The 25,259-nt window shown below is 41.8% G+C and overlaps 2 protein-coding genes across 2 annotated transcripts; both read left to right on the forward strand.

Annotated features, from left to right (window-relative positions):
* Window positions 1-5,116: 5,116 nt before the first annotated feature.
* On the forward strand, window positions 5,117-5,737 carry LOC136869949 (cuticle protein 76-like; the record flags this gene model as incomplete). Its single annotated transcript, XM_067144887.2, has 1 exon — window positions 5,117-5,737. A coding segment is annotated over one exon (543 nt), but the record flags the coding sequence as incomplete, so codon positions are not given.
* Window positions 5,738-22,020: 16,283 nt separating this feature from the next.
* Window positions 22,021-22,575, forward strand: LOC136878630 (cuticle protein 76-like; the record flags this gene model as incomplete). Its single annotated transcript, XM_067152098.2, has 1 exon — window positions 22,021-22,575. A coding segment is annotated over one exon (555 nt), but the record flags the coding sequence as incomplete, so codon positions are not given.
* Between the last annotated feature and the right edge of the window lie 2,684 nt (window positions 22,576-25,259).

Here is a 25,259-nt window from a genome sequence, read left to right on the forward strand (position 1 = left end):
AGCACCAAGCTTCAGATTCAATAGTATCTTTTTTTACATTTTAGCCTAATGTTCAAGTTTCGCTTCCTTATAAAGCAATACATGGATACATGGATATTTAGCTGTTGTATCCTCACATTGTGCTTATGCTTTTTGTTATAAACAGGTTCTTCATCTTATCGAAAGCATTTTTAGCTTGAGCAGTTCTATTTAATAAATCACGACAACTTTTTCCGTCATTCGTGATATTACTCCATTTCTTTCTTAATCTGTTTACCCTCCAAGGTTGGTTTTTACCTCAGACTCAGCGAGGGATCCCATGTCCACTGCCTCAAGGGCAGTGGCCTGGAGCGTGAGTCATTGGGTCGGAGGGTACAACTGGGGAGGATGACCAGTACCTCGCCCAGGCGGCCTCACCTGCTATGCTAAACAGGGACCTTACGGCGGGGATGGGAAGATTGGAAGGGATGGAAGGGGGAGGAAGCGGCCGTGGCCTTAAGTTAGGTACCATTCTGGCATTTGCCTGGAGGAGAAGTGGGAAACCACGGAAAACCACTTCCAGGATGGCTGAGGTGGGAATCGAATCCAATTCTACCCAGTTGACCTCCTGAGGCTGAGTGGACCCCGTTCCAGCCCTCGTACCACTTTTCAAATTTCGTGGCAGAGCCGGAAATCGAACCCGAGCCTCCGGGGGTGGCAGCTAATCACACTAACTAGTACACCACAGAGGCGGACGATATTACTCCCTAAGTATGTAAATTCAGACACTTCCTGTAATATTTCGTTCCAGAAGTTCATCTCTGTACGATTTATTTTTCGTCTACTGCATACTGAAACTTTTGTTTTACCTTTATTTATTTTCATGTTATATTCTTTTTCCAGTATTTTATTCATAATATGAAGAATCATTTGTAAATCTAAATACAAACCTACAAAGACTTAACCATACCGAGTGATAGGTTGAACATTACATAGGCTAAGTTTGGGTCGAATCCTAGACCTCTAGGAACATAGGCCATCAAGCTACCGTCGGGTTACGAGTTGAATATGGCCAATGTAGTACATGAATGACTGTTATCATTTGGGTAAATTAGGTTTGGGCTCAGCAGGAGTTAAAATAAGGTATCAAATTAGTTATTTGCACAATCATTCTATGAAACTTGGCACGTTTGTCTGTGAATGTGGATTCTGTACCTAAATTACTGTGTATACCCCTCTCTGCACCTGACGATAGCGAACTTCTTAACATATGTTTCACCCTAATTTGGTACTATGCTGATTTAATTACGCTTAAGAATAAAGGTCAGATTAAATTGTTCTGGTGAGATTTCTCCGCCAAGTCATGTTACAAGAATTGGAAAGGCAAAGTGTTCGGTGTTTCCAGAGGCCTGACCATTGCACTATTGTGGAGTATGTAGAAAACCAGTTTTGCACGCTACAGCTCTTGCTGGCCACTCAAGATTGGTCAGTGTGGGCCCCTCCCTTAACCACACACCCCTGGGTACCACATTCACTTTACTATATATACTGAAACGAACGGTAAGCAAATCAGTTTCTCACTGTGAACCTAATACCTAAACACATTTCAAAATGGCTTTCAAGGTAGGTTGATATTATCATACAGTTTCGGTTACTGAGATCTTTTGTGATCTACCGGTCTGTCGGTAGTAGATCTTATTGCAGGCTGACCCGATCAATAGAGGGTGAGTTCCGACTGCCGTGAGTTAAGTGTTTTAAGTGTTCTTTCTTTCTTAATCAGTTTACCCTCCAGGGTCGGTTTTTCCCTCGTACTCAACAAGGGATCCCACCTCTACCGCCTCAAGGGCAGTGTCCTGGAGCGTGAGACATTGGGTCAGGGGATACAACTGTGGAGGATAACCAGTAACTCACCCAGGCCGTCTCACCTGCTATGCTGAACAGGGGCCTTGCACGGGGATGGGAAGATTGAAAGGAAAAGACAAGGAAGAGGGAAGGAAGCGGCCGTGGCCTTAAGTTAGGTAACATCCCGCCATTTGCCTGGAGGGGAAGAGGAAAACCACGGAAAACCACTTCCAGGATGGATGAGGTGGGAATCGAACCCACCTCTACTCATTTGACCTCCTGATGTTGAGTGGACCCCACTCGTACCACTTTTCAAATTTCGCGGCAGAGCCGGGAATCGAACCCGGGCCTCCGAGAGTGGCATCTAATTACACTAACCACTACAGCACAGAGGTGGACGTTCTATATTATTAATGCTGAAAACATTTCTTAGCAAAGTAGGTGTCCCCATACTACGAAAACCGTAAAATTAAGCAATTACCTTAATTGTGCCCAGAAATATTTTAAATTGTGAGTCTTGGATAGCTCTATCAAATTAAAAAGACAAATTTCGAAAATCACTTCCAGCCTAAATACAGTTCCGGAAAATAGCCTAAAATCGCTCGTTTCTTTACTGGTTTCCTCTTTTATTCAAACCCTAGTCAAATTAATTTATGTACAGAAGTATTTCTGTAAAATGTTCCTTGGTTCAATACCTTCAGACTTTGGTAGATTTTTTGAAAAATGTGGAACTCTGCATTGGCTCACATTGGCGCTAGTAGTGGTAGAAAAAGGCAAACTGCTAATCTAATCACGGCCTACTTGATGCGTCGGTCTAGCTAGCTACTTGGACCGGAACGAAGGATCCAGTCGGCCGTAATGTAATCGACCGGATAACGATGATTAGGAAAAGGACTGTAATTTTTAGGAGTAATTAAATAATATCTTCTCAACTAAAATTTGTAGCTCATATCCCTAGGATGTTTTCAACGTTGAGTTGCTTGCCTGAAGGGATAGAACTGTGGATATTTTCTTGGACAAGTACAATTCAGAGACTATCAACCGGATGGGTCTCTTGCTAGGTTCATGGGGAATCACCGCATTTTTTTCTGTTGGAGAGTATGCTACATGCTCAGTCACAAGACAATATTGTAATTACCATTATAAAGTATTGGTCCAAGGGTCTCGGGTTCGATTCCTAGCCGGAACGGGGATTTTAATCTTCACTGGTTAATTCCTCCGATTCTGGAGCTGGATGTTTCTGCCATCAACGGCACTAGAATTCATGCTAGAAAGGGTCCCATCCTCACAGATGCGCAGTCAACTCGTAAGACCTGCACGAGGCATCTTTGGAGGTGGTGGTGATGATTATTGTTTTAAGAGAAAGTACAACTGGGCTACCATCTCCTATTCATACTAAATAGAAGTAAAACATAGAAGGAATCCCACTCTTCGAAAAATGAAGGTAACAATTTAAGAAAGACAAGGTCCACGAAGGGCGCGACAATGAAAGACTTCTTAACATTCGCAAACCTAATACCGTCGGGGTCAGAAAAAACAAGAGTTTACCAAGGGAGGTTGGGTAGGATAGATGAAAGCGAGGAACCTGGCATTAAAAAAGCGGAAGCAATGCCAGGACTCAGCTAAGGACCCCGAGGACGCCAACCCACGCTTCCAAGTTAGGAGACTCTAGGGTCCCTTTTACTCGCCCCTTACGTAAGGCAAGGGGATAACGTAGGTGTTATTCAATTATTATTATTATTATTATTATTATTATTATTATTATTATTATTATTATTATTATTATTATTATATCCTAAAATCCATTTAATTATATTCGAAACAAATCCGTGTCCGTACAGGTTATTAAGGCCCTTGGAGGAGTGGAGGGTAAAGCTTCCCCTACCCCTAAACCTCGCCACTAAATGGGATTGAGTTGTTACTACGCCCGGCCGCCTTTCTCCGAGGAATTAACCTAGTACTCGCGCTGAAGGCTGGGTGAACCTCAGGGTCACGTGCCTCTTGAGAAAAGGAAATTTCGTTTCTAAACATTTCGACTTCCTGACTGGAATCGAGCCCACGTGCTTCCGTGTGAATCGAGCAGGCATTTACTACCTCGACTAGGCAGTTCCTTTGAAAATTCAAGATACCTTTCATAATATATCTATTCTTCTTTTCTTCCTATACCATTTCCCAATTACTTGAGGTCGGTATTACATGTGGATAAAGTCCCGTTGTACAACCGGATGCTCTTCCTGACGCCAAGACTGTACGGAGAGATATACTGTATTTACTTTCCCGCTTGAGTGTTTCTGTAGTAGTTAGTAGTGTAATGCGTTGTTTGAAATTTAAGATGTGTGTTAAGACGAACACAATCGCCCGAACCCCGAGCCAGACAACATAACCAGATGCGGCTAAAATGCCTTGCTCTGCCGGGAATCAAAATCTAGGTCCTCTGAACCCAAGGCCCTTACACTGACAAGTCGTCCAAGGAGTCAGACAAAATTAATTTTTTATTCTGTGTCTGAATGCAAGTCAGTAAAACAAAATAATTGGGCATGCTAAGCTTGAAATATTTCTCGTTTTGAGGTCGTCTTGATTACATATTTATAGTATATGTCGGAGAGATGTTGAAGGTAAAGCAAAAATAGTCAGGATCTTAACCGGAAACCTTATGCTTTCGTGGCCCGTGTTCCACCGATTGAACTAGGATGATCTTGACATTTTTGCTCTGTTGGATAGATTTTAGTTACAATCGGACATTGCCATCAACACAACTGCAGACTGCGCTGTAGGCTATCCTAATTAGATATCTAGTTTCCATGACTGTATTATACTTACGAAATGAAAATAGATTTCCATGGAGTGAGTATAGGAAACGGGTAGCATAAACCAAGTCAAGACTGTGGTCAGAGTCACTTTACAGTCCAAGTTTGATCCCTGTCTGGGAGGGGTGGATTTAAAACATTCCTCAATATGGTGTGTTAGGGAGTTCTTGAATATATACTTATAAACTCCTATATGTTGTGTTTCTGTAAATTTACTCAGTCATAAGCCTTTAAGTTCCATTTTTCAAATGGTGTCTATCGACATGGCTTTCCCCATAATTTCTTTATGCGTAACAACTGTTGAAAGCGTACGAATTCCCAAAGTATTTCCTTTTTTGAGCCCAAATTACTTGCAATAACACTTTCCAGAAATACAGGTTGTCAGTCAGTGTAAACAATCACTATTAATTAATGAAATGGAGACTGCCTTTCCCTCAGCCTATATATCATGCAACCTTCTTATGGAAAATAAGAATATCAGCAAGTAATTTAAATTACATGTCTCTTCTTTCCAGCTTGTTGTTCTCGCTACTCTGCTCGCCGTAGCTAACGCCGGCTACCTGGGAGGTTACGCCGCCGCCCCTGCCATCGCCGCTCCCGCCCTCGCTTACGGAGGCTATGCTGGCCACGGCTACGGCTATGGAGGTTATGCCACCCCCGCCATCACTGCCCAGCAGTCCAACATCCTGAGGACTCCTGGTAACCTGGGACAGATCTCCACCTACTCCAAGACCATCAACACTCCTTACTCCAGCGTCAGCAAGTCTGATGTGCGTGTGAGCAACGACGCTCTTGCCTACGGTGCTGTCGCCGCTCCCGCCTACGGATACGCCGCCCATGGTATTGCTGCTGCCCCCGCCCTGGCTTACGGCGCCCGAGCTTACGGTTATGGTGCTCCTGCCCTCGCCTACGGAGCCGCCCCCGCTCTGGCTGCCCGTGCCTACGCCGCCCCCGCCATCGCTGCTCACGGCCTCCTCGGCACCGCCTACTCTGCTGCCCCCGCCGTCGCTCACGTGACCTACGCCGGTCTGGGAGCTCACTACGCCTGGTAGACACTGATAGACTCGTGGTTCTCATGAGCAAATTTCAGAACAAACATTCTTCCATGTTCATTTTTAATTGTATGTACATAAGCTATTTTCTTATTAAATAAAACAATAAAACTCAAGTATTGTTGTTGTTGTTATTATTCTGCTTATATGTTTGATGTAATTTTTCTGACTAAACAAATTATGAATTTAGTAAAATTGTCTGAAATGTTGCTACTCTGTCACTGAGTAAAGGAAGAAACATTCCAAAAATGCTACGACTCATACATTAAAATATTGTGATGTGGACAAACTCAAGTTTTGTCCAGCCAGAGTGAGCACACAAACTAAGGTTTATTAAATTCACTCACCGTGTCTACACTTCTCGAATTCATCGCTTATAATGCAGGGATTGTATAAATCCAATGCGATGAAGAGACTTAATACACTAGTTGTCATACGCATAGCGAAACTGACACCTTCAGCGAAGGATCTACTTTGGCATCCTTAACTGTCCATACGATGTAAAAAAGAAAGTAGTTACTTCACCTAAGAATGTGATCGTTACTGAAAATAGCTAACGTTATTTGTTTATTTTTTTTTTTTTTGCTACGGGCTTTACGTCGCACCGACACATTTGTTTAATTAGAGCACAAAGTGTCAGAGATAGCGAAATGAGATCATCACTAACTTTCCTTTATCAAGGACAAGTCCTAAACAATGTATACGATTCATATTATGCGTAATAGTACACGGTACATCGTTTAGATCACGAGATTAAAAGATTCACAACATCCCTGCCTTATCCAAACCTAGATGTTAGCGATCTAGTTAGATCACTCAACTAAGCCAAGAGGCTAGTGATCAGATTATCTTGAGCCCGAAATTTAATAGCGAAGGACCGAGCGAGCTGGCCGTGCGGTTAGGGTCGCTTAGCTGTGACCTTGCATTTGGGAGATGGTGGGTTCGAATCCCACCTTCGGTAGCCCTAAAATGGTTTCCCGTGCTTTCCCATTTTCTCATGAGGCAAATGTCCGGCTCCACGGTTAAATGGTTACCGTGCTGGCCTTTGGTCCAGGGGGTTCCGGGTTAGATTCTCGGCCGGGTCGTGAATTTTAACCGTCATTGGTTAATTCCGATGGCTCGGGGGCTGGGTATGTGTGCCGTCCTCATTATTAGAATTCACCGTAGATAGGGCCAAATCCTCACAAGTCGGCAGGTCGCCTATACGGCGTTAACTCGAAAGAACTGAACCAGGCTTCTTTGGAGCCACAAGCCATTATTTATTATTATTATTGTTATTATTATTATTATTATTGTTATTATTATTATTATTATTATTATTATTATTATTATTATTATTGTCCGACTCGTTGACTGAATGGTCAGCGTACTGACCTTCTGTTCAAAGAGTCCCGGGTTCGATTCCCGGCATGGTCGGGGATTTTAATCGCTTCTGATTAATTTTTCTGCCTTGGGGACTGGGTGTATGTGTCCGTACCAACACTCTCCTCATCATATTTAGACAACATACCATGCTACCAACCACCACAGAAACACGCAATAGTGATTACATCCCTCCATGTAGGGTTGTCGTCAAGAAGGGCATCCGGCCGTAAAACAGCCAAATCCACATGTGCGACGCAGTTCGTACCCGCAACCCTACAGGTGTGGAAAAAGCGTTAGGAAAATATTATTATTATTATTATTATTATTATTATTATTATTATTATTATTATTATTATTATTATTATTATTATTATAATCCCCAGGCAAATGCTCGGGCTGTACCTTACTTAAGGCCACGGCCGCTTCCTTCCCAATTCAAGCGTTTTCCCATCCTTCCGTCGCCGGAAAACCTTCGACGTATTAGTGCAACCTTAAACCACTAGCAAAAAAATAAAAAAAATAAAAATAAAAAAAAAGATATACTAACGATGCGGTGGCCAGTCCCTTTTCCACTCCTTCTCTGGCCACCAACATGTGTGCTATCCATCCATGTAATGACCACACCTACTGTTGTTTAACTTCGGAGATCTCACGGGATCTAGTGTTTCAGTATAGACTTTTTTTTTTGCTATTTGTTTTACGTCGCACCGACACAGATAGGTCTTTGGCGACGATGGGATAGGAAAGGCCTAGGAAGTGGAAGGAAGCGTTCGTGGCCTTAATTAAGGTACAGCCCCGGCATTTGCCTGGTGTGAAAATGGGAAACCACGGAAAACCATCTTCAGGGCTGCCGACAGTGGGGCTCGAACCTACTATCTCCCGATTACTGGATACTGCCCGCACTTAGGCGACTGCAGCTATCGTGCTCGGTCAGTATAGACTAGACTCTCTAATTCGTCCATTCTTTACACGGAGTGGTGTTGAATTAGCGGGAGTGCTGGTTTACCGAGAGTTCAATACGTACTGTGCTGTACTTATGAAATCCTATGTTACATTCACACACTTGATGAATATTTAAAATAGCAGAAAATAGTCCTTGAGTTTCCTACACGAAGTAGCACGCATGCCCCGAATTTTTTGTCGCCTTAACGAAGATGCCCGACGGCGGTATGCTTTGTCACGCGACCGCTTTGTAATCATTACGTCGGTACGTGCGTATTTGGTCGTTGCATTATATACACTGACTGACAGAGCAAATGCAACACCAAGAAGGAGTGGTTCGAAAGGGATGAAAGTTGGGGAAAAAACAGAGACGGCACGGACGAATAATTGATGTTTATTTCAAACCGATATGCAGGTTACACAATGCGCACGGCATCGACTCAGTAGGATGTAGGACCACCGCGAGCGGCGATGCACGCAGAAACACGTCGAGGTACAGAGTCAATAAGAGTGCGGATGGTGTCCTGAGGGATGGTTCTCCATTCTCTGTCAACCATTTGCCACAGTTGGTCGTCCGTACGAGGCTGGGGCAGAGTTTGCAAACGGCTTCCAATGAGATCCCACACGTGTTCGATTGGTGAGAGATCCGGAGAGTACGCTGGCCACGGAAGCATCTGTACACCTCATAGCGCCTGTTGGGAGATGCGAGCAGTGTGTGGGCGGGCATTATCCTGCTGAAACAGAGCATTGGGCAGCCCCTGAAGGTACAGGAGTGCCACCGGCCGCAGCACATGCTGCACGTAGCGGTGGACATTTAACGTGCCTTGAATACGCACTAGAGGTGACGTGGAATCATACGCAATAGCGCCCCAAACCATGATGCCGCGTTGTCTAGCGGTAGGGCGCTCCACAGTTACTGCCGGATTTGACCTTTCTGCACGCCGACGCCACACTCGTCTGCGGTGTCTATCACTGACAGAACAGAAGCGTGACTCATCGGAGAATACGACGTTCCGCCATTCCCTCATCCAAGTCGCTCTAGCCCGGCACCATGCCAGGCGTGCACGTCTATGCTGTGGAGTCAATGGTAGTCTTCTGAGCGGACGCCGGGAGTGCAGGCCTCCTTCAACCAATCGACGGGAAATTGTTCTGGTCGATATTGGAACAGCCAGGGTGTCTTGCACATGCTGAAGAATGGCGGTTGACGTGGCGTGCGGGGCTGCCACCGCTTGGCGGCGGATGCGCCGATCCTCGCGTGCTGACGTCACTCGGGCTGCACCTGGACCCCTCGCACGTGCCACATGTCCCTGCGCCAACCATCTTCGCCACAGGCGCTGCACCGTGGACACATCCCTATGGGTATCGGCTGCGATTTGAAGAAGCGACCAACCTGCCCTTCTCAGCCCGATCACCATATCCCTCGTAAAGTCGTATGTCTGCTGGAAATGCCTCCGTTGACGGCGGCCTGGCATTCTTAGCTATACACGTGTCCTGTGGCACACGACAACACGTTCTACAATGACTGTCGGCTGAGAAATCACGGTACGAAGTGGGCCATTCGCCAACGCCGTGTCCCATTTATCGTTCGCTACGTGCGCAGCACAGCGGCGCATTTCACATCATGAGCATACCTCAGTGACGTCAGTCTACCCTGCAATTGGCATAAAGTTCTGACCACTCCTTCTTGGTGTTGCATTTGCTCTGTCAGTCAGTGTACTTGAAGAAAAATTCAATGTTGAAAAATCTGGGCTGGGAAGACTTGGGAGAAAGGAGACGAGCTGCTCGACTAAGTGGTATATTCCGAGCTGTCAGTGGAGAGATGGCGTGGTGTGACATCAGTATATGAATAAGTTTGAGGGGTGTTTTTAAAAGTAGGAAAGATCACAATATGAAGATAAAGTTGGAATTCAACAGGGCAAATTGTGGCAAATATTCGTTTACAGGAAGAGGAGTTAGGGATTGGAATAATTTACCTAGGGAGATGTTCAATAAATTTCCTAATTTTTTGAGATTATTGAAGAAAAGTCTAGGTAAACAACAGATAGGGAATCTGCCACTTGGGCGACTGCCCTAAGTGCAGATCAGTGGTGATTGATTGAGCTTCGGCACCGACAGTGTAAGAAGCTCTCTGCTTCTGCTATCTTCATCTTTACTCACCTGCACTTTTAATTATTTCATCATCGGTTTAACTTGTCTAAATTTTCTAGCTTTTGATTCAGATCTCACCTAATGTACTTTCATTCTGAGGCCAAAACACTGTACTGTAACTTAAGCCACAAATTCAAACGTTGACGCGTTGTTGGCTTCCAGTTGGTACATATAACGCAGCTATTCATAGTGATACGTAACATGGCTCAGACGGTAGAAGCACTGGTTTCCTGAGCCCAAGTCGGCGGACTCGATCCTGATTCAGTTACGTGTTATTTAATGCTGCTCAAATAAGCCAGTCTCGTGTCGATAGATTTATTGCGAGACGAAATACCAGCACTTCGTCGTCTTTAAAAGCCGTAACATGGATGGCCTAGTGGGGCGCAGAACCAATAACATTATTATTAAAAATAAATGTGCTTATGTTTGTTGCGAGATGTACTTCGGGTAAGTTGAACTCTTGAGGTTCTAGTCTTGCATCAAATCAGTATTTTATAATCGAATGGCATAGCCACTGACCTCTTATCCCGGTTCGAATCCAGGCCAATGCATGTGGGATTAAGCAAAGAATATTTCCTCTCTGCGATTTGTATTTCCCATAAAGTTGGAGATCTTGTGGCTATGATCATGAAATAAACAGTCATGTGAAAATGAAAATGAAATGGGATATGGTTTTTGGTGGCGGGAGTGTCCGAGGGCATGTTCGGCTCGCCAGGTGGAGGTCTTTTATTTGACGCCCGTAGGCCAGCTGTTCGTCATTATGAGGGTGAAATGATGATGAAAACGACACACACACACACACAGAGAGAGAGAGAGAGAGAGAGAGAGAGAGAGAGAGAGAGAGTACCTGTGCCAGCGGAATTAACCAATTATAGTTAAAATTCCCGACTCTGCCGCGACCCCTGTGACCAAAGGCCAGCACGCTAACCATTCAGACATGGAGCCGCACATCCATGTGAAATTACAAGCCGATTTAGAAATATGTTTATACTGCCGGTAATGTTTCTAAAAGACAACAGACTACGAATGTTACCAACACGTATCGAATGTCCATGATTCATGACACACCTTATTTGTTTCTTTCGCAACTTGTTCCATTATTCTCACACTCAGGGGGAGCACGTAACTATACCTGTTTTATAATCGATTATCAAATCATCAAACGATTTTTATGTCAAGTATACTTTCTAATACAAGATAGATGCTGAATAGGTAGAGATAAAATTATCCCAAGGCGCTCTCTTTGAATCTGATGTAATTATTGTTTGCCTACTTACAATTTTATTGATGAAAGTAACGAAGGTTCCAGTACTTTGTATCCATGTGCCTTAAGTATCGCTGCACGATAGAACTAGGAAGCTGAGTAGAGTAGTGAGATCCTAGACCGCATAACTTTTCGACAGGTATCATCGTAGGTGTAGTGTTCCACAACTTATTTAGGATTTCTCTAGGCAAATATCTAGATAGTTATTCTATCAAGTTCAGGTTCCTATCCAAATCACAGATCCAAGAATTATTGTTGCATTACACCAAAAGTATAGTTTCCGTGTAATACATATGTGATATGGTGTTAAAAATTCTCCCCACCGAGCTCGATAGCTGCAGTCGCTTAAGTGCGGCCAGTATCCAGTATTCGGGAGATAGTAGGTTCGAACCCCACTGTCGGCAGCCCTGAAAATGGTTTTCCGTGGTTTCCCATTTTCACATCAGGCAAATGCTGGGGCTGTACTTAATTAAGGCCACGGCCGCTTCCTTCCCACTCCTAGCCCTTCCCTGTCCCATCGTCACCATAAGACCTATCTGTGTCGGTGCGACGTAAAGCAACTAGCAAAAAAAGAAAAAAAAAATCTCCCAGCCTCTTAAAATGGGTCATGGGTCATTATATCAACATAAATTGTAACGTGTTCTTGTTGCCATTAAATATGTCTACATGAATGCAAATTTTATTTGGCTATGTTACTTTCGACTACAATTTATTGCAATAATCCATACTTCCAGATACTTCCAATAGGTTTTCTCTTTATTTCATGTACTGTTTGTATCACATATTTTATATAATATTACTTGTTATGATTTTAATCTGGAGCATTGCGCTGTATTTAAGTGAAACACGGACAATAATAATTATCTCAGAAAGAAAGAAAATACAAGCTTTTGAAAAATGGTGTAGATCGAATCACGAATGAAGATATACTGAACTGAATTGGTGAGAGGAAGGCGAAATTTGATCAGAAGAAGAGATAGGACAAATTTTAAGACACCCAGGACTTGTTCAGTTGGTTTTTGAGGGAAGTGTAGGCGGTAAGAACGGTAGGGGTAGACCAAGGCATGAATATAACAAACACATTAGATTATACGTAGGATGTAGTAATTATGTAGAAATGGAAAGGTATTCACAGGATAGGGTGGCATGGAGGACTGGATCAAACCAGTCTACAGATTCATGACCCAACCAACTATAACAACAACATGATTTTCAGGTGACATAAGAGGAAGGAGTAAGGGGATCGTGGGTTCATAAAATATGTATGGAAAATGGCTTTAGCGTATATGGGTCCTACAGTAGTTAACTATTTTAGAGACGATATTATTTATTTACACTTTATACGTATTTTCTTCTTCTCCCGAATGCAAGATCACAACTACGTGACGCAAACCACGCAACCAACTCTCTCTGTCGGAAGGTGGTGATGATTTCTCAAGTAGTACCGGTATTACAAATGACACCATCATATTGGCAGGATTTAGATATGTTACTCCTGATAATGATTTATCGTACCAACCATCACAGCCATTCCCTGAATTACAGTGAATATAATGTTCTAATGAGTCGTTAATTTGTATAAACATGTTGTGTGCTGTAATTTTACATTCTAATTTTTTATGTTATTACCAAAAATTTAGAAAAATAAAAAAAAGACAGTCAAGATGGTGTAATATCAGAACAATAGTTCATGAGTCTAACTGAAATTTCGAACTACATTTTTGCCTCAAAATGTGAATTTTCATTAACTGAATTAACAAAATTGTAATTTATCATTCATTTTCATTTCAACGGTAACGATTTTTAGATAAAATGTTAAAAAAAGGTCACTGAACACATAGAGTTAGTAAATAATACACTAGAGGTAGCATTGGCGCCACCGTCTACGAGAAAATCCCTGCAGCGAGCGGAGCATGTTGAAATCGCAGCTGTTTGGCAAAAAGCTCGCTCCGCTGTACTCATCAACTTTTAAAACTGTGTGGATATAGACATGGTTTAAAATTCTTACATGTAAACATTCTCAGAGACTACAGTATACTTGCGACGTTTCTCTCCAGCAGAAAGAAAGACACCCCCCAAAAAAGAAGAAATATAGGACAAATGCTCGATAAGGGAGGAGGGTGTTCAATTGCAATTATGTAAACAAAATCAATTTACTGTTCATGTTAAGTCTTCTAACAACATATATTTAGAATGGGGATACGTATATTTCGCTATCTTTTGTGTAAATGTAATACATGGACAGGACTTCGGCATAATTCTGCTCAACGACCGAAAACATTCACTCTCGTGCGTAGCGAATAAGCGAGTTGTTAGGTCTAAAAGCGTTGGCGAGATTTTGGAGCAAAATAGACAAAATAAATGTCATCGCTGGTTAAGCCGCTGGCTTTCTGAGCCCAAGTTGGTAGGTTCGATCATTGCTCAGACCGGTGATATTTGGTGCTCAAATAGCATCGTGTCGGAAATTTGCTGGTACGTAAAAGAACTAACGTGGGACAAAATTTCGGCACCTCAGCGTCTTCGAAAACCCTAAAATTAATTAGTGGGTCGTAAAGCCAATAATAATAATAATAATAATAATAATAATAATAATAATAATAATAATAATAATAATAATAATACCATCATTATCATCAATGTTTCCTAAACGTGATTACAAATGGAAATATACACTCGGTTGAGGTTTAAGTCTATTATGGAGTTTTTTAGTTAGCTTTTCGTGAAATGTTTGATTTGCTTTAAGATTTTAAGTTGTCAAATGACTTCCTTTAGTGGAAAGTGAGAGTGGTAAATTATATGATAGTAGAGAACTGAAAAAAACATCTTCACAATAATATGTTGTTTGTTTACAATTTGCTTTACGTCGCACCGCCACATATATATTTTATGGAGACGATGTGATAGGAAAGGGCTAGGAGTGGGAAGGAAGCGGCCGTGGTCTTAATTAAGGTACACTCCCAGCATTTGACTGGTATAAAAATGGGAAACCACGGAAAAACGGAAAATCATCCTCGGGGCTACCAACAGTAGAGTTCGAACTCACTATCTCCCGAATGCAAGTTCAAAGCTACGCGACCCAAAACCCGCAACCACTCGCTCCGTATCATGCACATCAGTGTCATTACAAGAAAGGAAAAGAAATAGATCAGGTTAACCTCTAAACACTGAGTAATCATGGCAATGAGGAGCCAATTATACCCGTCAATATAATCAGCGATGTAAGAAATATGTTGAGAAATCAACATTACTTTCTGATTATAATGGATAGTAACAGTGTATCAACCTACTGGTCAATAAACAAAATTGTCTTTGTGAACCTATTTCTAACATTGAGATCATTCATGTATGATCTACTGTAAAACTTGATGAATACCAAATAGAACATCTGAATAAAAATATAAATAAATAAAATTACTCAAAAACGTAATAAAATTAATAAACATAATTAATCGAAATGTCCGTAGTATGGGCATTAGAGTTCACCAGAATGGATCGATCGAATTTAGATAGAGCATGATAATTCTTTATATCGCAGGGCGTGTACATAAAAGCTGCGTACTGGTACATCTGCTTCAGGCCTTACCTAACCTTCTGAAAACGACTAAATAGGTAGGAACTGCACCTAGATTCATCAATAACTCCACTGATTCTAAAATATCTAACTATATTCTTAATAAAATCCGTGCATGAGCACCTCATCAACACACCAAAATACACTTATAATACACAAACAAAAGATTGCTGGAAGACTCCATATTTACAACAACAACAACAACAACAACAACAACAACAACAACAACAACAATGAAAACAGTGGGAAAACGAAAGCGATAACTAAGCCACCATTTGTAGTTAGTTCGTTGAACATGCGCATATATGTATATAAGAACCCTTCACTGTCTCTGTATCAACACGACTCGCCGATTCTCATAATCGGCAGTTAAAACATCACACAGATACTGTACCTCGTAATACTGTGTTCACAGACTTTAACACTTGTTAAGATATATATATATATTTGAGCAACACAAGCTTGTCGATTCTGAACATAAATTATGGAAAGTCTGTGATAGCTTTCACCAACATATAATGCCAAGCCGCCACAAGTGCTACAATACTTAATGCGTAAGCACTCCACAATTTGTCGATGAGCCACTTTCCACCGAACATAACAAGACTACGTTCCACGAACGTTTGAAGTCCAGTCCAGTATAGTGCAGCCGTGTCACTCCAGTATCATGCGCCAGCACTACTTCCTCCCCGTACAATGTGTGGTCTCCTTCCTTCTCGTACAGTCTCAGCACTACTTCCTTCTCGTACAGTGTGTCAGTTGTGGTTCCCTTCCGCTGTGATGTCAAACTATATAAAGACGTCAGCATTCCCCTTCATCTCACATGATACGTCTGGATTGGTCCTTGCCAGCCAATTATCAGTGATCCTCTTGTCAAGACCACGCCGTGAACTCATTCTTGGTCCCAAGACATAAACAAACGCTGGGGTATTTCACATGAGTCATAGAACTTTCCTAGTACAACAACAAGCTCATCTCATCAAACACTGGGATGCCGCATGAGTCATACAAATTACCAGAGTCCAATGTAGCATGTTTTCCTACTCGTTGTTCAAACCAAATTACTCATGCCTACATATGTGGAAACCTCCCAGCTTACAACTATTAATGTCAAAATATACAAATGAAATACTGACGATAATAATAATAATAATAATAATAATAATAATAATAATAATAATAATAAAATCAGAATTAAGACATCGGCCCGTCGAAGAAAGCTTCCTTTATTTATGATTTTATCTTGAAAAAAGTCTGATGTCAATTAATTGCATGTTAAAAGCTTATTTGGCAGTATGACAGTAGTACATCTTCAATTCTGTGAGCTTGCATCCGGGAGATAGTAGGTTCGAATCCCACTATCGGCAGCCCTGAAAATGGTTTTCCGTGGTTTCCCATTTTCACACCAGGCAAATGCTGGGGCTGTACCTTAATTAAGGCCACGGCCGCTTCCTTCCAACTCCTAGGCCTTTCCTATCCCATCGTCGCCATAAGACCTATCTGTGTCGGTGCGACGTAAAGACTCTAGCAAAAAAAAAAAATCAAACAAGATTTCACTTTTCGACAAATTTCAGGGGCTCGTAACATTAATTATATGTGTGATCGAATTTAGCGACAGAGGCAAACATCTCAGGTTTTCTAATTTTATTTCCAATCATGGACAGTTGTAGCTGATTTATTTTACGGAACTCAAGGAAATGAGCTCTGAAGACATTAATTTGAGTTGTGTTGTACACAAATACGAAGAGTGAACGTCTGTACCCACCACTCCTGTTGGGGCCATCATGGTCTGTACGGTGGTGTCTATCTTTGATGGTAGATTTAATAACTGAAATTATTGTGAAGAATTGCAATAGTAGTGCTCGTTGTTTTAAGGGGAATGGCAATGAGTTAAACGGTATCATTTTGAAAGGTGCTCGGAAGATGAAGAAAGAGATCTATTCCAGAATTTGTTCGGCATGAATAAAAAAATCTTAGAATAGCCGTTGTCAGCGCCGGGTTTCGAAAGTCGGGCCCCAATTGGTGTAGTTCCAAGAAGTCTCTAGAGGTCTGGTAGGTGCAAAGTATTGGTAAAAGTAGGTATTTGATAAATAAATAAATAAATAAATAAATAAATAAATAAATAAATAAATAAATAAATAAATAAATAAATGTCGAACCCTTGGCCCGTTTCTGTGCGGGGTCGGGTATGAAGTAAGACGAGCCTTCGTAGCGAGTTTTTACGACAGGATGCTCTTCCTGCAGTCAACTTCATTAGAGGAGTTAATGAGATGAAGTGAATGACGTGATATATGATACAGTAGTAGGAAGGGAGTGGGTGAACCCCTTTGTCACCACATAGCCTACTCCTGTCGAATAGCACCAGGGAGTTTACTCAAGGCTTTACGTCCCCATCCGATGAAAGAATCACCATCAACAGCATCATTTGCCCTCACTTCTTATGAACGGAGAGACTTGGAATTTAATCCAGGCTTTTGGCACGCAATCTAGCGATTGGAAATTGTATACCACCACCTCTCCTACCGTGGCGGCCAACATTCTAATGGTAATTTTTTTTTGATCAACAGGACTCGAACCTGTTTGACGCCTTAACGATCATGGCCACCAGGCGGGCCAAATAAATAAATAAAAATAATAAATAAAATATATTTTGTTATTTGCTTTACGTCGCACCGACATAGATCGGTCTTATGGCGATGGTGGGACAGGGCTAGGAGTGTGAAGGAAGTGACCTGGTCTTGATTAAGGCACAGCCACATAGTTTGCCTGATGTGAAAATGTGAAACCACGGATAACCAGCTTCAGGGCTGCCGGCAGTGTGGTTCGAACCCACTATCTTTCGAATGCAAGCTGATAGCTACGTGGCACAAACCGTTCAGCCACTTGCTCGGTAATAATAAAAAAATTAATTTCGTGTGGCTATTTATAGCCGGGTGCAGTTCTTGTAAGGCAGACCCTCCGACGAGGTTGGGCGGCATATGCCATGTGTAGGTAACTGCGTGTTATTGTGGTGGAGGATAGTGTTAAGTGTGGTGTGTGTGTTGCAGGGATGTTGGGGACAGCACAAACACCCAGACCTCGAGCCATTGGAATGAACCAATGAAGGTTAAAATCCCCGACCTGGCCGGGAATCGAACCCGGGACCCTCTGAACCGACCATTCAGCCAGCGAGTCGGATAATAATAATAATAATAATATTAATAATAATAATAATAATAATAATAATGTGGATGGACAGTATAGGCTGCAAGGAAGGGAAGAACTTTACCGAGACAATGAAAGGCTAAGTGAGTCCATGAGAAAACGGAGACTTAAATTCTATGGGCATTTATTTAGAATGGATGAGAAGAGACTAACGAAAAGGATTTTCACAATACTAGACAGCGGACTTAAAGTGTCGGACAAATGGTTCGGGGAGGTGAGAAAGGATCTCAAACAGATGTGACTAAATTCAGAAGACATCTCAAACCGAACAAAGTTTAGGTCAGTGATCGACAGATTTCAGGGATTCCATGACGAACCAAAACTTAACCGTGGGTGGACGGAAGAAAGAAAACAGGCTGCCCGAGAAAGGATGCTAAAGTTCTGGGCTGTGAGGAAGGCTTCCAGAAACATGTAATTGTTATCTAACGTGGTCTCTAATGGCCGTAAACGAATATAATAATAATAATAATAATAATAATAATAATAATAATAATAATAATAATAATAATAATAATAACAATAATAATAATAATACCGTTATTTCTATAACGTCCCTTCAATTTTAATTTTAAGAGATACTCCGGTGTATAAATATTGTCATTCAGAAGTTCTTTAACGTGATGGAAGCCAATGACACGGTTTAGAATCACTGAAATACCTTCAAATATTATCATTGTTCTCAGGCGGGATAAAACTGTCTATCTTGAGAAGAGGAAGACAACTGTGCCAGAGAGGTCGGCAAGATACGAATATCAGATTGGAGTGACAGGACGCGATGTCTCTATCACTTACAAAAACACCACCACCTCTTAGGAAACAAGAGCCATATAGAATGGAACCAGTTCTCCACCACGAAACTTTCGTTTGACCATCATTTGCTAGTCACCTGATTGGTCCGATTCGTAACCACACCTCTAAACATTCACTTTTTGCTAGTATAAATATGTGCCGAGAAATGGCGTTTGGTACAGTTTTCTATAAACATTGTTATCTAAAATGGCTTTCAAGGTACGGAGCAAGAGTTAGTAGCTGTCGCTACAATCTTTTCTACTGTAGAAAACTAAGGAGTGATTTTATACGCAGCGCTCTAGAAGTGATAAATTTGTGTGGTGCTATTCATCTGGATTTCTTCATTGAATTCCACGTTCTATTTATTTATCTACGTGGGAAGCAAATAAGTCAGAATTGATATTTTATCACAGAGGAAACGACAGGAGAGTTGTTTTGGAGATTGTATGGATGTTAGAGGCAACGACTGAATATTTCTTATAGATCTATTAGATTTGCTCGTTACTATTTCACACTACATCGTACTATCGGGACATTCAGAGGAAGATAAATTAGTGCCAGAATTTATACAAACTTAGTACCGTATAGAAGGACAAGAGAAGATTTACTACCTCTTATCACTGAATGATATGCTGGTCTTAGAGATGGATAGTCTTTTTTCGTTGCGCTTGGTCTGTTGTACGATGCTGGCGACGAAAAATTAATTTTGCTTATTAAAATATAATTAAATAACATAAACTTAACACAAGGCTCATCCCACCCTCTCAAGACGACTGTCAAATAACGAGATGGCCTGCAGATACTGGAGCACTCGTGTTCAGTGTCATGATTTCCTTTTATAAGCCTGATCACTGGCTCTCAAAACTTGATATTAGATTAAAGGATAAACCCTTTTCTAAACCTCAGACCTGGATTTATTTGTGGATTAGCAGTGAATCGAACCAGAGTCTCCATTTAAGAGGTGGACGTCACATTAAACAATAGTGAATTAAATGCATTTTCAAATGTGACAGAGTAGAACTATAAAAAACGAAGGATAGGTATTTTTGTGTTCTGCGGCTCTTCCATATTATACATACCCTCCGATTCACGTCAAGGTTTCAATATTTTTGGCATGAGTCACGCATTTGTTTCAATAATTCTACTTATAGTGTGATCAGAGAACTTTAAAATAAAGCAAATCCTGTATAGTCTCTAATTCTTCAGCAATATTCCATGTTGTATGATATTTTCGAAGAATTTGTCTGCGATGGGCTCATTTATTTATGTCGTTAACATCTATTAGAGTATGCTGAGTATGAGATGAAATAATAACGATAACAACAGAATTGCATTAACATGACAAGTTATTTCACCAGCTCCGCGGTTTAGGGATAGTGTCGCGACCTCTTACCCGAAGGTCCCGGGTGCGATTCCCCGCCAGGTTAGGGATTCTTCTCTCGATCTGATGGCTGGTTCGACGTCCACTTAGGCTACTTGAGAACAATTTGAGTAGCTGTCTGACGATGTGATGGCGGTCCTGGACTGGAAAGCCAAGAATAAACGTCAAGAGAGAATTCGTCGGGCTGACCACGCGCCATCTCGAAGTTTGCAGGCCTTCGGACTGAGCTGCAGTCACTTTGGTAGGAGAAGGACCGTCAGAGTTGGAGCTCTACGGAGTTTGTTTTAGTGTGTTAGAAATTGAAATCATCGCTGTGTTGTGGAAACTAAATATTTATTACAGGAACTAGATATAATAAAATGTTTTAAAGAGTGAACATTTTCAAGTACAGTGCTTCAACTGCTGACCTGACCAAGATCTAATCCGTATGTAGAAATTAGGACTAGGAATGAGTTATCAAGAAGCGGGTTTATGTGAATGAAGTAATTACTCTCTGAATATCTATTCCATTTATATCTACGAATGAAATCTGTCAAGTACTATATTTGGTCTATCCTATATTGAGTAGAATCATAGACTCTCAAAGCAGTCATGGAGCATATGCTCGAAGCTTTTGAGATGTGAGTAATTGACGTATGCCGATATCTTGGAAAGCACTGGTTTCCTGCGAAGAGATCCTATGCCATGTAGGATCAGAAAGAGAGAGAGAGAGAGAGAGAGAGATGTTTCACAGCATTAAAATAAGAAAGATACCATAAATACCTTAGTCACATCGTTAAGCATGAAATATATGAATTGCCTGGACTTTAGGAGGAAGCGAAGATCGGTTGAAGGAGAGGAAAAGGCAGGAGAAGTATTTCTTGGCTCTCAAATACGTTACAGTAGATAGGTCTTAATCTACAAATGCTCAGGACAGAAATGTAAGAGCCATAATGATTGCCAATCTCCGTTAAGGAGATGGCATTAGAAGAAGAAGAAGAATCTCACCCGTATTTCATATCACACACACACACACACACACACACACACACACACACACACACACACACACACACACACACACACACACACACACACCGTGTTGCTTTATTTGATGCCACTAAAGTGGCACTTCCAAAGAAGCTCCTATATTACGTAAAATACGCCCAATAATCCATCAAACGATTACAATTACATCAGTCAGTAATCTGAACACACAGAGAAAATATCTAAAGTAATGTACAAGTCTGCACTATAAGCGAGATATTAGTGGGAAAATCTGTCTTTCATTACTTTGGTATTATTATGTACCTTCTTCTTTAATGAGCAGGTTAATTCACTTGGTACGATTGTATTTTTCTACAATTGTATATCTTTATGAGGTTCGCATATATTTTGCACCACATACGAGGAGAATGGTGAATACTGTTCGTTTAAGGCTATACTTACCCCTTAGTAACCTAAGTAACAGACTTATATCAACCGCGGAGCGTTCAAATAGTTGTGCAAAAAATATATCTGAGGAGAACCGAAAGATGAAATTCACAGACATAACAATACTTAGATTCAGTGCACGTATATACTATTTAATTATGGCTAATTCCAATTCTTTCGGTCAATGCCGTTCTCTACGGTAGAACATATTATTTTCAATTACTGTATTGGTTTTAGTAAATATGTCATTTGTGTAACATGTAATGAAACAATAACTGAACGTTTTCCAGCTCGTTGTTCTCGCTGCTCTGCTCGCCGTGGCTAACGCCGGCTATCTGGGAGGTTACGCCGCCGCCCCAGCCCTCGCCTACGGAGGATATGCCGCCGCCCCCGCCTATGGAGGATATGCCGCCCACGGATATGGCTATGGAGGTTATGCCACTCCCGCCATCACTTCCCAGCAGTCCAATATCCTGAGGACTCCCGGTAACCTGGGACAGGTCTCCACCTACTCCAAGACCATCAACACTCCTTACTCCAGTGTCAGCAAGTCTGATGTCCGTGTGAGCAACGACGCTCTCGCCTACGGTGCTGTCGCCGCTCCCGCCTACGGATACGCCGCCCATGGCATTGCTGCTGCCCCCGCCCTGGCTTACGGCGCCCGCGCTTACGGTTATGGTGCTCCTGCCCTCGCCTACGGAGCCGCCCCCGCTCTGGCTGCCCGTGCCTACGCCGCCCCCGCCATCGCTGCTCATGGTCTCCTCGGCACCGCCTACTCTGCTGCCCCTGCCGTCGCTCACGTGTCCTACGCCGGTCTGGGAGCTCACTACGCCTGGTAGACACTGATAGACTCATGGTTCTCATGAGCAAACTTCAGAATATACATTCTTCCATGTTCATTTTTCATTTTATGTACATAGCCAAATATCTTATTAAATAAAAAAAAACCTCAAAGCTGTTATTCTTATGCTTACATACCTAGCGTATAGTTGATAAAATAATCATGAATGAGTTACGTAAAATAATCGGAGATGTTGAATAATGCTTGCAGTTTTATAAATGAAGACGATTACGGTACATGTAAGCTCGGCACTGAGTAAAGTAAGAGATAGTTGGACCGAGCTCGATAGCTGCAGTCGCTTAAGTGGGGCCAGTATCCAGTAATCGGTTCGAACCCCACTGTCGGCAGCCCTGAAGATGGTTTTCCGTGGTTTCCCATTTTCACACCAGGCAAATGCTGGGGCTGTACCTTAATTAAGGCCACGGCCATTTCCTTCCATTCCTATCCTATCGTCGCCGTAAGACTATCTGTGTCGGTGCGACGTAAAGCAAATAACAAAAAAATAACAAAAAAAAAAGAAAAAAAAGAGATAGTTGGAAACATGTATGAATTGAAACGCTGTGATGTGGACAAACTGAAGTTTTGTCCAACTAGAATGAGTACGCAAATTGAGAATTCATAAATTCTTCACCCACCAGGTCTACAGTCCACGAATACATCCTTTATAATACAGAGGTGGAATAAATCCAATGTGAGGATGAGATTCAAATCGCTAGATTTGTCTTTACTTAGCGTATGTTTTTAATTTTTAAACATTATTTTAGTTCTGGGAGTGTCCGAAGAAATGTTCGGCTCGCCAGTTTTGCTGCTGCTTTTCCCGGTACACCCCATGAAGGTGAGCTGCATGTACCGCTGTGTGTGGGTGTAGGTGGAATTGTACGGGCTAGGAATGGGAAGGAAACGGCCGTTGCCTTGAGAAAGGTACCACTCCGTCATTCGCCTGAACTTGAAATGGAAGACCTATGAAAACAATTTCGAGGATGGCCGATGGGAGATTCGAACCCATGGCCTCCCGAGAAGGCACAACGCAGTGAGCAAATCTTTACGGTGGCAGTGCGGTTAGGGACGCGCTTCTGTGAGCTTGTATCCGGGAGATAGTGGGTTCCATCCCCACTGTTAGCCGCCCTGAAGATGGTTTTACATAGTTTCCCATTTTCACACCAGGCAAATTCTGGGGTTATACCTTAATTAAGGCCACGGCCGCTTCATTATCTCTCCTAGGTCTTTTCTACCCCATCGTCGCCATAAGACCTATCTGTGTCGGTGCGACGTAAAACAAATTCTAAAAAAATAAAGGAAAAGAAAAATATTTTCGATAACTCACTATTTGATGATAGGCTACTTGTGTATGTAATGAATTCGATACCTTCAACGAAGGATTTACTTTGGCACCGTTAGTTGAGTATCCAATGCAGGAAAAGAAATATTTTATTCTCCTCAACTTAGAATTCGGTCGTTACGGTAAATGATTTACGGCAATTAAGGGATGCACTTACAGAACTCCCCTAATACAGAGTTTATAAAACTTGAGTCAGAGGTACAGTTAGTTCTTCCTTTTCATTACGCATCGCTTAATTTATTTTAGTTTATTTACCAGACCTCGTCTTCTCCTAGCTAAATCCTTGTTTAAAAATGCTCCGATATTTCAAAACAAATCGTATCTAATGCTGTAAATCTTCCAAATAGCGATAATAATATTAGCTTTACGTCCCACTAACTACTTTTGCGGTATTCGGAGACGCCTAGGTGACAGTATTTCGTCCTGCAGGAGTTCTTTTACATGCCAGTAAATCTACCAACACAGGGCTGACGTATCTGAGCATCTTCAAATACCACCGGGCTGAGCCAGGATCGAACCTGCCAACTTGGGCTCAGAAATCCAGCGCCTTGACCGCCTGAGCCACTCAGCCCGGCTCTAAGTAGCGTTCCCTGGTCTAATTCTTAACAAATATCTATGTTAATGTACCATATCTCTTAAAAACTTACATTGTCCGCAGTAATGGCATTATTGGGATAGGTCTATTAGTTATTTCACAGTGGTTTCCAAAATAATAACGACACCAAGGTGGCATATTAGATTATTGGCTCAGCAAAGTGGTACCCAATAATATTCGACAAATGAACTTAATCTTTCCCATGGTCAGCCATACTTTTACATCACCGGACAGGTTTTTCCAAAAAGAGAAAAAGTTAAGGAAAAGGTCATCGTCATCGGCCCTACCCAAATTTGGTATTGTTCATCAACTGGATAAAAAAAGGGTTCATGTTTTTTCTGGAAGTTAGCTGTATCTGAAAAAAAGGTTTTCCTTACAGGGCCAGAAACTGCTATTGCAGCACGACTCGCTCTATGAGTAGCACCTTTCTTAACATCTAGATATACTGGTCGCGTTTCAAATTCCCTTTCTCATCGCCATATTCCATATTGTCAGCCTTAGATGATAAATTTGTCCCCTGCAAAAGACCTTACTTGAAGAAAGGAACTTCAATAGTAACATTAATCTCTGAGATGAAGTCAGATATCTATCAGATCTGTCCCAGTTTAAGGATATAGGATTTGCACAAATTAATTCTCTGGAGTACAAAAGGTGAGGTCAGTGTAAATCAGATCAAACTTCGGGATATGGACAACCTTCTTAAGGTTATTTAAGGAAAATGTTGATAAACGTTGTGAAAGAAATAAAT

The sequence above is a fragment of the Anabrus simplex genome, chromosome 1 (assembly GCF_040414725.1).
Source record: "Anabrus simplex isolate iqAnaSimp1 chromosome 1, ASM4041472v1, whole genome shotgun sequence".
NCBI classification, from domain to species: Eukaryota; Metazoa; Arthropoda; class Insecta; order Orthoptera; family Tettigoniidae; genus Anabrus; species Anabrus simplex.